This window comes from Trichosurus vulpecula, chromosome 2 (assembly GCF_011100635.1).
Source record: "Trichosurus vulpecula isolate mTriVul1 chromosome 2, mTriVul1.pri, whole genome shotgun sequence".
Classification (NCBI taxonomy): Eukaryota; Metazoa; Chordata; class Mammalia; order Diprotodontia; family Phalangeridae; genus Trichosurus; species Trichosurus vulpecula.
In genome coordinates, this window is record NC_050574.1 from 87,102,189 (window position 1) to 87,116,912 (window position 14,724).

At 40.7% G+C, this 14,724-nt stretch overlaps 1 protein-coding gene across 1 annotated transcript in view; it reads left to right on the forward strand.

Annotated features, from left to right (window-relative positions):
- The window catches only part of LOC118836631 (NACHT, LRR and PYD domains-containing protein 12-like), a 108,718-nt gene that overhangs the window by 72,133 nt on the left and 21,861 nt on the right, over positions 1 to 14,724 (forward strand). Inside the window, exon 8 of the mRNA XM_036743870.1 lies at positions 13,362 to 13,532. Coding sequence (XP_036599765.1) covers positions 13,362 to 13,532 — 171 coding nt within the window. The remainder of the gene's footprint in view (positions 1 to 13,361; positions 13,533 to 14,724) is intronic.

The window sequence follows — 14,724 nt, forward strand, 5'->3', positions numbered from 1 at the left end:
GAATCTGTGAATTTTTTTTTAAATGCAATTTATTTATTTAACATATTTGGTTTTCAGCATTGATTATCACAACATTTTGAATTACAAATTTTCTCCCCATTTCTACCCTCCCACTCCAAGATGGCTTATATTCTGGTTGCCCTGTTCCCCAGTCAGCCCTCCCTTCTATCACCCCCATCCCCTCTCATCCCCTTTTCCCTTCCTTTCTTGTAGGGCAAGATAAATTTCTACGCCCCATTGCCTGTGTATCTTATTTTTTAGTTGCATACAAAAACTTTTTTTGTTTTTGAACATCTGATTTTAAAACTTTGAGTTCCAAATTCTCTTCCCTCTTCCCTTCCCACCCACCCACCCTAAGAAGTTGAGCAATTCAACCTAGGCCACACATGTATTATTATGTATAACCCTTCCACAATACTCATGTTGTGAAAGGCTAACTACATTTTGCTCCTTCCCAACCCATCCCACTTTATTGAATTTTCTCCCTTGACCCTGTCCCCTTTCCAAAGTGTTTGTTTTGATTACCTCCACCCCCATCTGCCCTCCCCTCCATCATCCCCCCACCTTTTATTTTTTTTTTATCTTCCTCCCTCTTCTTTCCTGTGGGGTAAGATACCCAACTGAGTATGTATGGTATTCCCCCTCAGGCCAAATCTGATGAGAGCAAGGTTCACTCATTCCCCCCTCACCTGCCCTCTCCCCTCCTCCCATAGAACTGCTTCCTCTTGCCACCTTTATGCGAGATAATCCACCCCATTCTATCTCTCCCTATCTCCCTCTCTCAGTATGTTACTCTCTCATCCCTTAATTTCTTTTTATTTCTTTTAGATATCTTCCCTTCATCTTCAACTCACCCTGTGTCTGCTCTCTCTCTTTTACATATATATATATATATATATATACATACATACATATATAAACACATATATATATACACATACATACACATACACATAGATATATACCTACATACACATTCACTTATATATATACATAAACATATATATATATATATACACATACATATGTACATATATATGCATATTCCCTTCAACTACCCTAATACTGAGGTCTCATGAATCATACTCATCATCTTTCCATGTAGGAATGTAAACAAAACAGTTCAACTTTAGTAAGTGCCTTGCAATTTCTGTTTCTTGATTACCTTTTCATGCTTCTCTTGATTCTTGTGTTTGAAAGTCAAATTTTCTATTCAGTTCTGGTCTTTTCACTGAGAAAGCTTGAAAGTCCTCTATTTTATTGAAACTCCATATTTTGCCTTGGAACATGATACTCAGTTTTGCTGGGTAGGTGATTCTAGGTTTTAATCCTAGCTCCATTGACCTCCGGAATATCGCATTCCAAGCCCTTCGATCTCTTAATGTAGAAGCTGCCAGATCTTGGGTTATTCTGATTGGGTTTCCACAATACTCAAATTGTTTCTTTCTGGCTCCTTGCAGTATTCTCTCCTTGATCTGGGAGCTCTGGAATTTGGCGACAATATTCCTAGGAGATTTCTTTTTGGGATCTATTTGAGGAGGTGATCGATGGATTCTTTCAATTTCTATTTTGCCCTGTGGCTCTAGAATATCAGGGCAGTTCTCCTTGATAATTTCTTGAAAGATGCTCTCTAGGCTCTTTTTTTGATCATGGCTTTCAGGTAGTCCAATAATTTTTAAATTCTCTCTCCTGGATCTATTTTCCAGGTCAGTGGTTTTTACAAGGAGATATTTCACATTGTCTTCCATTTTTTCATTCCTCTGGTTCTGTTTTATAATATCCGGATTTCTCATAAAGTCACTAGCTTCTACTTGCTCCAATCTAATTTTTAAAGTAGTATTTTCTTCAGTGGTCTTTTGGACCTCCTTTTCCATTTGGCTAATTCTGCCTTTCAAGGCATTCTTCTCCTCATTGGCTTTTTGGAGCTCTTTTGCCATTTGAGTTAGTCTGTTTTTTAAGGTGTTATTTTCTTCAGTGTATTTTTCAGTATTTTTTGGGTCTCCTTTAGCAAGTCATTGACTTGTTTTTCATGGTTTTCTCACATCCTTCTCATTTCTCTTCCCAATTTTTCCTCTACTTCTCTAACTTGCTTTTCCAAATCCTTTTTGAGCTCTTCTATGGCCTGGGGCCAGTTCATGTTTTTCTGGGAGGCTTTGGTTGTAGGCTCTATGACTTTGTTGTCTTCTTTAGGCTATATGTTTTGGTCTTCTTTGTCACCAAAGAAAGAATCCAAAGTCTGAGACTGAATCTGGGCGCGTTTTCGCTGCCTGGCCATATTCCCAACCAACTAACTTGACCCTTGAGTTTTTCAGTGGGGTATGACTGCTTGTAGATTACAGAGTTCTATGTTCTACATTTGGGGGGGAGGTGCCAGCTCTGTCAGAGCCGCACTCCTCCTTCCCCAAGGACCCCCAGTCCAGACTGGGCTTAGATCTTCAGCAGGCTGTTGCACTCCTGCTCTGATCTGCCACTTAATTCCTCCCACCAGGTGGGCCTGGAGCCAGAAGTAACAACAGCTGTAGCTGCCCCACCTCCGCTGCCCCCGGGGCTGGAAGCCGAACCGCGAACTCCTTCCACTCCCGCAGCTTTTCCCACTAACCTTCTCCGCAGTCTTTGGTGTTTGTGGGTCGAGGGGTCTGGTAACTGCCGCAGCTCACATATTCAGGGCGCTAGGGCCCCCTCCCCCCGGCTTCTGGTCTGGATCGTCCACGCTGCTCAGGCTGGGCTCTGCTCCACTCCGTTCCCAGCTCCCAGCTCCGTATGGAATAGACCTCACCCAGAGACCATCCAGGCTGTCCTGGGCTGGAGCCCTGCTTCCCTCTGCTGTTCTGTGGGTTCTGCCGGTTCTATTCCTAACTTATACTATAATTTGAAGTCTAAAAGGGTTGTGCTTTGGAAGACACTGACTATTTTTAAAGGAATTACATCCATTCCCCTACATAGGAGATGACAAAAGATGGTGATCACAAAGTGGATGTGTTTTCACCATTGCCCAGAAAAAGGCAAGAAGTGAATTAGTCACAGGACATTGAAGTGACCAAGTTTGCTCTGATTCTGTTTTCTCCTACAGGCTGGCATCTTGTCATCTCACCTCTACGTGTTCCCAGAATCTCTGCTCTGCTCTCAGTAGGAATAAGAGTCTCAAACACCTGGTTGTGAGTGGGAATTCCTTTGAAGACAGAGGAATAACACTTCTGTGTAAGTCCTTGGGAAACCCAAACTGCAGGTTAGAGACACTGAGGTGAGTTCCCCCATGTTCCCTTGGTTAATGATCTGTTTGGCATCAGGGACAGGAATGCATTAGGAAGAGTGAGTAGTATAAACCAAGGGAGAGAGAGTGAAAACTGTTTGCCTAATCCGGGTTCAGAGTTCATATTCTTAACCCCTACTCCCACTGTTCCCTGAGGCAGAACATGACAAGGAAAGATTGGTTTGTTAAGGGAATGCTGCCTTTCTCTCTTAATAGCCAGTTTTCACTGTGCATGGCTCCTAAATCTACATTTTCCATCCTAGTCCCAGTATCTCTTTTGAGCATGTCAGACACAACACATTTGAGCTGAACTGGTTATCTTTTCAACAAAGCCCACACTTCTTTCTCACTTCCCAATTTCTGCTGAGGATACCAACCTTCTAGTTACTCAGGTTTACACCTTCACTGTTATCCTTCATTCCTCACTTTCTTACACCTTATAAAAAATGAGTTGCCATATTTTGTAATTTCTTCTTCCAACAAAATCTCCTTTACCTATTTCATATCTCTATGCATGGAAGAAAGAACAAAAGCGTGAGCTGTATTTCCCACCTGTCCATTTGGGTCCCCAGGGGGCCAGCTTCCTAGTTCTACTCACTGATGGCTCTGGAGGAGAAAGAGAGATTGGTGACTTTGGAAATTCCTGTCAATTAAATCCAATTCACTTGCATATCATGGCATCACCTCTCTGATATCTTGATCCTCTTTGAGAACCAAAGAGATGCAGCAACCTCTGTCAGTAGTAGTTGAGCATAGAAATTATCTTTGTTGGCAAGAAAGATCAAAATATACACCCAGAGGAATATATGAAAGCCAAAGCTTCTACATCATGGGTGGGCAACCTGCAGCATTTAGGCCACATGTGGCCTTGTAGGTCCTTATGTGCAGCCTTTTGACTTAATTCTAATTTTACAAAAATCCTTTCTCCAAGATTGACTTCTCCTATCTTTTGTCCTTTTTGCTAATTGGCCTCAGAGTTGTTTTACTTTGCATTTCTCTTATTAGTAGCAATTTTTAGGCATCTCTCATCTGTTTATTAGGGGTTTTTGATTTCTCTTTTGATACCTCTTCATATTTCTGATGACTAGTTCATTGAGTAATGACTTAAATCACATAATTCTGTGTGTTCCCCACACATATATATAGAGAGGTTACTTAAACCTTTCTATGGATATGAACTATTTTGTCTTTTGATGTTGCCACTATCCAAGAATTCTCTTGTTACGGGTTTTGAAGCCTCATAACTATGCTCAGGGTTCCCCCCAAGCCCCAGGCCTCTGCCTAAGCAAAGGACCTGATCTCGCAGACAATGTACGGGGCAGTAGCCGAAAGAGATGGTGAAATGACTCCGTTTATTATTTCAGCAAGCAGCACATTTATATCTTTAGTGACGTAGGTACATTCTTTGGTTACGTGGGTGAAAGACAGGTAAAACTCTATACACCTGGGTCCTAGGACTGCCCCGACTCCACCTACTCTCCTGCCCTTCTCTTCCCGAGCTACCCAAAGCTCCCTGCGGGCAGGCAGTTCAGGTAAAGAACCGGAAACTCCACGTGGTCAGGCAGCCGGAAGTTCCACATGGTCAGGCAGGTCCGGGCAAAAAGACCTGGAATTGCTAGGGAGGCAACAAAGGCGAGACCCCTCCTCCTGGCTCCACCCACATCCCAAAGCCCTGAGTTTATCTCAGCAAGCCCCTGGGCCTCCGAGGAGGACAGGGTTCAGCTCTAACGCGGCCCGCAACATCTCCCCCTTGTCTGTTTGTAACAAGTGTCAATGGGTACCGACTCAATGGCTATATACAGGGCCCCCAAAAACATACTCATCACTAAAGCAGTACGACATAGCAAAAAAGGCAAAGCCTCCACAATGGTCACAGTCTCTAAAACATGACTAAGCCAATTGAAGGTTAAAAAGATCTTAATATAACTCAAAATTATCTATAACACTGTCAGGTTGTAAGTTCTCAAGTACTACCTCTCCTTCCTCAGTGGCCAATTGTAACACCTGGGTAATTTCTGCTGTAATGTTCTGACTATCAAATAAGGCTTAAACATAGCATTCACTATCCTAAGGACACAAGGTAGACAAAAACTTATTCTGACCTAACAAAGAACATAAGGTACTGTATGGAAAATAGTCAAGAATACATTAGGAAATGGGTAAATGTTTTGAAAATACTAATAATTTTTGAAACTATCAATAATCAATAATTGTTCTGCTACTTCAATACTCCACTCAATGACTTGTACTCTCCTTTTTGTCTATGCTGACACCTCACCACTATAAGTACATCCGAATTTTTTCCTTCAACTATCCCCTTGTAAGTAAACATTGGAAAGATAGAACAACGCATTGATAAATCAAAGGGGGCAGTCCCCTTTGTAAGTACAAATACATAGACCCAAAAAGAAAAGCAATGATGTAATTGTCCCTTTAAGATTCAAAACGTCTTTTCCTGTATAGCTGTCCAGCAGGGAGCATCAAGTCTTCTGGTCCTTGGCATCTGCTCCAGTCATCTCCAGCAGAGGCTTCTTCTTCTTCTCTTCTTGCAGGAATCAGCTTTCTGTCTATTCTCCTACAAGAGTAATCTTAGCAGAATTTTAAGTTACCATTTCTAATCCTTATAACCCTGATCATTTTACAAATTCAAAATTGGAACCTTGACCAATTGTTCTGTTTAAGAAATTCACATCAGAACCCAAATTCTTATACTTTACATTACTCATCGTTAATTTTTCCCCACCAGAGGGATGAAACTCCAGTACATACATAAATACATTAAATAACCAATTTTCAACACAGTACATATAATGTCATAAACTTTTGTCATGCCATGTTTCTTTGATGGCATTTAGAAGATAATACACAAGCCTTTCTTCTATTAACATTACTAATTGTAACAAAGCTTTAGACAAGCTTGATATTAACCAAATAGCAAAATAATATTCTCACAAGCCCTTGACCTAATTGTCTTCATACCATTACTGAGAGAAAACCTAACTTATGCCTATACAAAAACACTGATCCCAGTCCTATAGTAATCTAAGATGTTCCATAATTAATATTTTAGATTTTCACTGTGCTTACAAAACCTTCTGATTAATAGAAATTTTGCCACCAAGAGAGTAGGGACATAGAGTAAGGGGACCATATTTTCCCCAGCTTCCTGTCAACTCCAGGCAGAGGCCATGTTAAACTGCAAGGTGCATTGAGTCAGGCTTAGACTGCCAGGTTTTAATTAAGACATCAAGTCAAAAAGGTCCTACCTCAGCACAGGCTGAACAGTTGCCCTCTCAACTCTGCCAAGAAATCATACCTGCAGCTCATGCTTGCCCTCTCACAGGGCTGTTGGCATCTTGGGTCAGCCTTCCTTGATACTCACACCTGGAGTTAGACTCAGAAAGACAGTCAGTTAACAGTCCCATAAAGTCTGTGAATGGCAAGATTGAATGAATATAATCTCACATTGCTTCAGGAACATCTTTAAAACTAGCTCTAAATAGCTTGTATGCATTTCCTCCCTTGTTCATAAAATCTTCCCCTTAAGATCATAAGTTACTGCTCTAACACATTTGCATCAGTTTCTTTTCAATCTTCCTATTCTTCTCTAATTATGCCTGATCTGAAAGAATTGAGCCATATAACTTTATCTTTATGTTTTAGATGATGGAATGAATTCAAATCCACATTTAACTTTTTCCCATTAATACAGGAATATTCTACAACTTCTCTTTTGTCACTATCTGCTTATTTCTGATTACAGAGAACTGCCATAAAAAACATCATATCGTCTCACCCAGAACTTGGATAACTCAAAGAAAAACTGCAACCAATTAGCTTACAGGTGGAAATTCAGCAGGCCTTCTGAAAATCATACAAAAAGTTTACAGAGCATTTTAAAAACAATTTAAAATTTATCGTGATATAAACAGGGATGGTCACTAAACTTTCATGAAGAAAAATTATTTGGAGAGCTTTAAAATGAGATGTGTCTCCTTCTTAAAGCAAAATAACCTTTAAACATTTGGATTCATTCACAAATTAGACCATAAACATCCAAATTAATATAAATACAGCTTTAGATGATGATAAAGGCTTGAAAATCACACTCCTATATTTTCAAAGTATTAACTTTTTCATAGGAATTGTTGATCCTGTGATTTCTGGTATTTCTGTATTAATACATTAATATATAAATACATGCATAACATATATTAATGCATTAATATCTTAAATACACTTTATTAGGAATATTTGCCTGGCCATGAATGAATTTATAAGAGAAAAGAAAAAACTTTATTTGCACCCCTCTTTCTCCAAGCTTCATCTTATGCATTCCAATACCTGACTCTAATTCTTCCGCTTTTACAAAAAAGGTTTGAATTAACAAAAAAGCCTAAGGAATTTGAAAGAGGTGAGCCACTTCCTTTCAAGCAAAAGGAGCAAGCTAAAACAATTTTAGTTGCTGAGCAGAACTGACAAAGGTGAGTTAAAAAGGAACTCGGGATTATCCATAATAAAAATCTCAGCCACAGGTAAATTACCTTGGGCCGGGAAGTCCCATTGAGAACAAAAGAGCCTGCTTATGATAATTTCCCAGGCGGGGAACTTCCTTGACCAAAAGTAAAATTTAACATTTTTAAAACAGACATACCTTACATAGACAGAGCTTAATGATTATTTTCTTTCTTATAGTAAATACCCAGAGTTTCAATAAAACCTTTCATCATTAACTACAGGTTACAAATTTCTTTTAGTTTCAGCTCCAAAGGTGGAGTGGGGGGAGGGGTTGGCCCCCAAGCACATGGACCCCAAGGCCACGTGGACTGAACTACCCCCACAATCAAACTCCTCCATACCAGTCTCTCTCTCCTTCCCAAACTTTTACCTTAACTTTTTTCTTTTCATTTTACCCTCTGTATCTCCAATTATAATCTTTCTTTCCCAAACTACCTTGAACATTTCAAGCAAATAAATTACACACTCACCCAGCTTTCCCTTTCCCCAGCTGGCTTACTTTTCACCTTAAAATTTAAAGATTAAAAATGAGCAAAAGCTTAAAACCTTTTGGAAGAGAGAACTTTGAACTTGCCAGTCAAAGGTGAGTAGGACTCTGGAAAAAAGAGAATCCAGTGGTACCTTGTCCCCTCTCCTTGTACTGGAAGATTCAGAGTGTCTCTTTATAAGAGATTCACGCATTTTCCGAATTTGCCTTAGTGCCAAATGGTATAAGAAATTCTGATTTTATCTTAAGCTAAATTAGAACACATTTCCACTTAAATTTTAAGGGAAAAGTTCCTGCTTCCTTTCTTTTCTCTCTTCAGATCCTTCAAACTGGCCACATTTGAAGAAATGAAGTGAAAAAGAAAGAGCATTATTTTCCAGCAATTTTCTAAACTACATTTTTCTCTCTCTTTCTCTCTCCCCTGCCCCACCCGCTGCTCCAAAGAGCCTGGGGTCAGGAAGGGAGAGAAAGAGATAAGGAAGATTACAGGGTGGCTGATTACACACTCACACAGAAGACACAGAGACAGAGACACAGAGACACAGGGAGGATTTGTTTGAATCCTATACACAAAGTACTTGGCCCTCTGATGTAACAGAGGCCAGGTGCCCTGCTTCACTGGGGTCATGGAGACTCTGCTTTTAAAATAATCTGGGGCAAATCCCCGTTGGTCTCTTCCAGTTGTTTAGGAGATATTTTTCCCTTACTAGCTTCTTCTGAACTTTCCTGTAATGTATTTTAAGTTCCCAAATGCACAGATTGAATTTATGTAGAGGAGTTGGGGGAGGGGCCGAAGGAGACTTCATTCTTTCCTCCGGATCACAGTCTAAGTTGCCTTTTTCTGGTATTTTGTCCTTTAAATCTGCCAAGTTTGCAAGTCCCTCCTCTTGCTCTGTTCCAATAGCCCCAAAAGTCTGTAATAAAACTTTTGTTTTGAGGAACTTCAGTGTCTGCAGCTGCTGCAGTGGTGTGATGCCCCTAACTTTTCTCAAATAAATCATGCATCCTTGCTTCTTGCTAAGCTTGTGAAGTATTCTACAGAATGTCTCTAAGTCCTTAGAGTCTGTAAAGGATGCACACTGCCCCATGATAAGAAGATAGACCTCCTACCTCATCAGCTTTGTTGAGTTGTGGTTATAAAACTGAGTTGTCCGTGGAGACGAGAAGATAAAGTGTTTCTCGCTGAGTGTTGAACCTGGACCAAGGCTGTGTGTGCACTCGTAGTGTTCCCTCCTGATCGTCTCCTTGTTCCCCGAAGGAGGCACCTTGGGTACCGCGGGAGCACACGGGCATGGCCGAACTCGTGTGATCGCCCCACGTGTTGGGCGCCACTTGTTACGGGCTTCCGAAGCCTCATAACTATGCTCGGGGTTCCCCCCAAGCCCAAGGCCTCTGCCTAAGCAAAGAACCTGATCTCGCAGACAATGTACGGGGCGGGAGCCGAAAGAGATGGTGAAATGACTCCGTTTATTATTTCAGCAAGCAGCACATTTATATCTTTAGTGACGTAGGTACCTTCTTTGGTTACGTGGGTGAAAGACAGGTAAAACTCTATACACCTGGGTCCTAGGACTGCCCCGACTCCACCTACTCTCCTGCCCTTCTCTTCCCGAGCTACCCAAAGCTCCCTGCGGGCAGGCAGTCCAGGTAAAGAACCGGAAACTCCACGTGGTCAGGCAGCCGGAAGTTCCACGTGGTCAGGCAGGTCCGGGCAAAAGACCTGGAATTGCTGGGGAGGCAACAAAGGCGAGACCCCTCCTCCTGGTTCCACCCACATCCCAAAGCCCTGAGTTTATCTCAGCAGGCCCCTGGGCCTGGAGGTCCGAGGAGGACAGGGTTCAGCTCTAACGCGGCCCGTAACATTTTCTCATGTTTATAGTTGTTTCAGTTTCCGTGTTTAACTCTCTTCTTCTTCTACTCCTCGTCCTCCTCCTCCTTCCACTCCATCCCCTGCTCCACTTCCTCCTTTCCCTCCTCCTCCTCCTTTACTTCTTTCTCCTTCTCCCGCTTCTCCTCCTCCTTCTTCCCCCCTCCTTCTTCCGCCTCCTTCTTCCCCTCCTCCTCCTCCTTCTTCCCCTCCTCCTCCTCTTTTTTCCCCTCCCTCTCCTCCTCCTTCCCCATCCCCTTCTCCTCCTTCCTCCCCTCCTCCTCCTCCTGCTCTTCTCCTCATCCCGCTCCTTCTACTTCATCATCTTCCTCGCTTCTCTTTTTCTTGTTTTTATTGTTCTTCCTTTTAACATCATGACCTTCAGGTCACATCTATTTTTGAGGTATTTATGGTACAAGCTGTAAATGGTGGTATATTGCTAAATAAGTTCTGCCAAAATGTTTTCCAGTTTTCCACAATTTTTCTTTTTTCATGTAAGCAGTTCTTCAATGATAAATTTCTGTTTTCATGTCTGCTGAAGCCTAATTATTGAGCTTAGTTGTTTCTGATTCTTATTTAATCTGCTCTATTGGTACACTTTTCTATTTTTAACGAGTACTAAGTAGGTTTGATAGCTCTTGATTTTTCATATAAACTAATGTCTAAAAATGCTGTTCTCTCTGAGAGACTTAACATTTTTAAGGAAGCTACATTCATTCCTCTACATAGGAGATGACAAAGGATGGTGATCATAAAGTGGATGTGTTTTTACCATTGCCCAGAGATAGGCAGGAAGTGAATTACTCATGGGAAATTGAATTGACCACTTTACTCTGATTTTGTTTTCTCCTACAGTCTGGCATCTTGTCATCTTACCTCTACATGTTCCCAGAATCTCTGCTCTGCTCTCAGTAGCAATAAGAGCCTGAAAGACCTGGATGTGAGTGGAAATTCCTTTGTAGAAGCAGGAATAACACTTCTGTGTGAGGCCTTGGGAAACCCAAATTGCAGGTTAGAGGCACTGAGGTGAGTTCCCCCATGTTCCCTTGGTTTATGTTCTCTTTGGCATCAGGGACAGGAATGCATTAGGAAGAGAGAGGAGCACAAACCAAGGAAGAGAGAGTGAAAACTGTTTGCCTAATCCAGATCCAGAGTTCATATTCTTACCCACTCCTCCCCCTCAATGTTCCCTGAGGCAGAGGATGACAGGGAAAGATTGGTTTGTTAAGGGAATACTGACTTTCTCTCTAAGAGCAAGTTTTCACTGTGCATGGCTCCTAAATCTACATTTTCCATCCTAGTCCCTGTATATCTTGTGAGCATGTCAGACACAACACATCTGAGCTGAACTTTCCAACATCTTTCCAACAAAGCCCACACTTCTTCCTCACTTCCCAATTTCTACTGAGGATAACAAACTTCTGGTTACTCAAGTTTACAGCTTCACTGTTATCCTTCACTCCTCACTTTCTTACTGCATTCATAAAATGATTTGCCATATTTTCTAATTTCTTCTCCCAACAAAATCTCCTTTATGTACTTCTTATCTCTATGCATGAAAGAGGGAACAGAAGAGGGAGCTGTGTTTCCCAGCTGTCCATTTTGGTGCTTAGGGAGCCAGCTCTTAGTTCTACTCACTGATGGCTCTGGAGGAGAAAGTGAGATTGGTGACTTTGCACATCTCTCCCTCACTTAAATTCTATTCACTCGCATGTCATGGCATCACTTTCCTAGTGTCATGGTCCTCTTTGAGAACCAAGGAACAACAAAGCTCTGTGAGTAGTAGTTGATCATAGAAAGTTACTTTGGTGACAAGGAAGATCAAAACACACACTCCGAAGAAAATAACAAAGTGAAAACTCCCACACCAAGTGTGGGGAACCTGTAGCTTTCAGACCACATGTGGCCTTATATGTCCTTTAAGGGCAGCCTATTGACGGAATCCAAGTTTTGGAAACCAAATCCTTACTCCAAAATTGATTTTTCCTATCTTTTGTCCTTTTCGTTAATTGGCCTGAGAGTTGTTTTATTCTGCATTTCTCTTATTAGTAGTCATTTGTAGCAGTCTTTCATGTGGTTATTAGAGGCGTATAATTTCTCTTTTGACACCTTTTTGTTCATCTCCTTTGACCACTTATTCATTGAGCTATGACTTAAATCACATAATTCTGTCTGTTCCCTGTATATATATCAGATATTAATCACATATCAGAGATTTGGTGCCCAAAAACCAAAAGAAAAGAAAACATTTTCCCAATATCTCCCTTTCTTACAATACCCTTAATTCCATTCATGGGTAAAAACCTTCCCACTTCATTTAATAGATTTAAAGGATGTGAGCTATTTTGTGTTTTGTTGTTGCCACTATCTAAGGATTCTCCCACATTCATAGTTGTCTAAGTTTGCGATCAGATTCTCTTTTTCTTCTTTCTCTTGTTATTCCTCTTGTTCTTTTTCACATTTTTAAAGGTTTGTTAAAGGTGTATTAAACCTTTCCATTTCATTTAGTGGATATGTGATATTTTAGTCTTTTGTTGTTGCCACTAACTACAAATTCTCTCATATTCATAATTGTTTAATTTTCTTGAACTGATCCTTCTACTCCTCCCCTCCTTCAAATCCCCACACCTCCCCCACCTACTCCTCCTCCTCCTCCTTGGTTTTCTTGTTCTCCTTTTTGTTTTTCTTCTTTCTTCTTCTTCTTCTTCCTCTCATTCTTCTTCTTTCTCTTGTTGTTTTCATTTTTAACATGATGACCTTCAGGCCACATGTACAATTTGAGGTAATTATGCTATATGTTGTAAATGTTGGTGTAATACTAATTAATTTCTGCCAAAATGCTTTCCAGTTGATCCAGAAATTTTTTTTCATGTAAGGAGTTCTTCCGTGTGTAATTTATGTTCTCATGTATGCTGAAAACTAATTATTGAGTTTAGTTTTTTCTGATTCTTTCTTATTTAATCTGCTCGATTGGTATGCTTTCCTATTTTTTAACTAGTACTAAATGGTTTCGATGACTCCTAACGTATACTATAATTTGAAGTCTAAAAATGTTGTTCTTTGGAAGACACAGACCTTTTTTTAAAAGAATTACATCCATTCCCCTACATAGGAGATGACAAAAGATGGTGATCACAAAGTAGATGTGTTTTCACCATGGCCCAGAGAAAGATAGCAATTGAATTAGTGATGGCAAATTGAATTGACCACTTTTGCTCTGATTCTCTTTTCTCCTACAGACTGGCATCTTGTTGTCTTGCTTCTACATGTTCCCAGAATCTCTGCTCTGCTCTCAGTAGCAATAAGAGCCTGAAACACCTGGTTCTAAGTGGGAATTCCTTTGAAGAGGGAGGAATAACACTTCTGTGTGAGGCCTTGGGAAACTCAAACTGCAAGTTAGAAACACTGAGGTGAGTTCCCCCATGTTCCCTTGGTTAATGATCTGTTTGGAATCAGGGACTGGAATGCGTTAGGAAGAAAGAGGAGCAGAAACCAAGGAACAGAGAGTGAAAACTTTTTGCCTAATCCAGGTTCAGGGTTCATATTCTTACCCCTCCTCCCTCTCACTGTTTCCTGAGGCAGAACGTGACAGGGAAAGATTGGTTTGTTGAGGGAATACTGCCTTTCTCTTTAAGAGCCAGTTTTCACTGTGCACGTCTCCTAAATCTACATTTTCCATCCTAGCCCCTGTATATCTTGTGAGCATGTCAGAAACAACACATTTGAGTTGAACTGGTTATCTTTTCTACAAACCCCACACTGTTTCCTAACTTCCGAATTTCTGCTGAGCATACCAATGTTTTAGTTAGTGAGGTTTACAACTTCACTGTTATCCTTCATTCCACAGTTTCTTACCCGGTATAAAAAATGTTTTGCCGTATTGTGTGATTTCTTCTTGCAACAAAATCTCCTTTACCTATTTCTTATCTCTATGCATGAAAGAAAGAACAAAAGAGTGAGCTGTATGTCCTAGCTGTCCAGTTGGTTGCCCAGGTGGCCAGCTCCTAGTTCTACACCCTGGTGGCTCTGGAGGAGAAAGTGAAATTGGTGACTTTGGAAATTTCTCCCTCACTTAAATCCTATTCACTTGCATATCCTGGCATCACCATCCTGATATCTTGATCCTCTTTGGGAACCAAAGACATGCAGCAACCCCTGTCAGTAGTAGTTGAGTATAGAAATTATCTTTGTTGACAAGAAAGATCAAAATATACACTCAGAGGAAAATAAGAACGTCAAAGGTCCTACATCATGGGCGGGCAACATGCAACATTTAGGCCAAATGTGGCCTTGTAGGTCTTTAAGTGTAGCCCTTTGACTTATTTCTAACTTTACAAAACAAATCCTTTCTCTAAAATTGACTTCTCCTATCTTTTGTCCTTTTTACTAATTGGACTCAGAGTTGTTTTAATTTACATTTCTCCTTTCAGTAACAATTTTTAGGCATCTCTCATCTGTTTATTAGGGGTTTATGACTTCTCTTTTGGTGCCTCTTTGTTCATCTCTTTTGACCACTTGTTCATTGAGTAATGACTTGAATCACTTAATTCTGTCATTTTCCTTTTTTTTACTATTCTTCGTTTTGACATCATGACCTTCAGG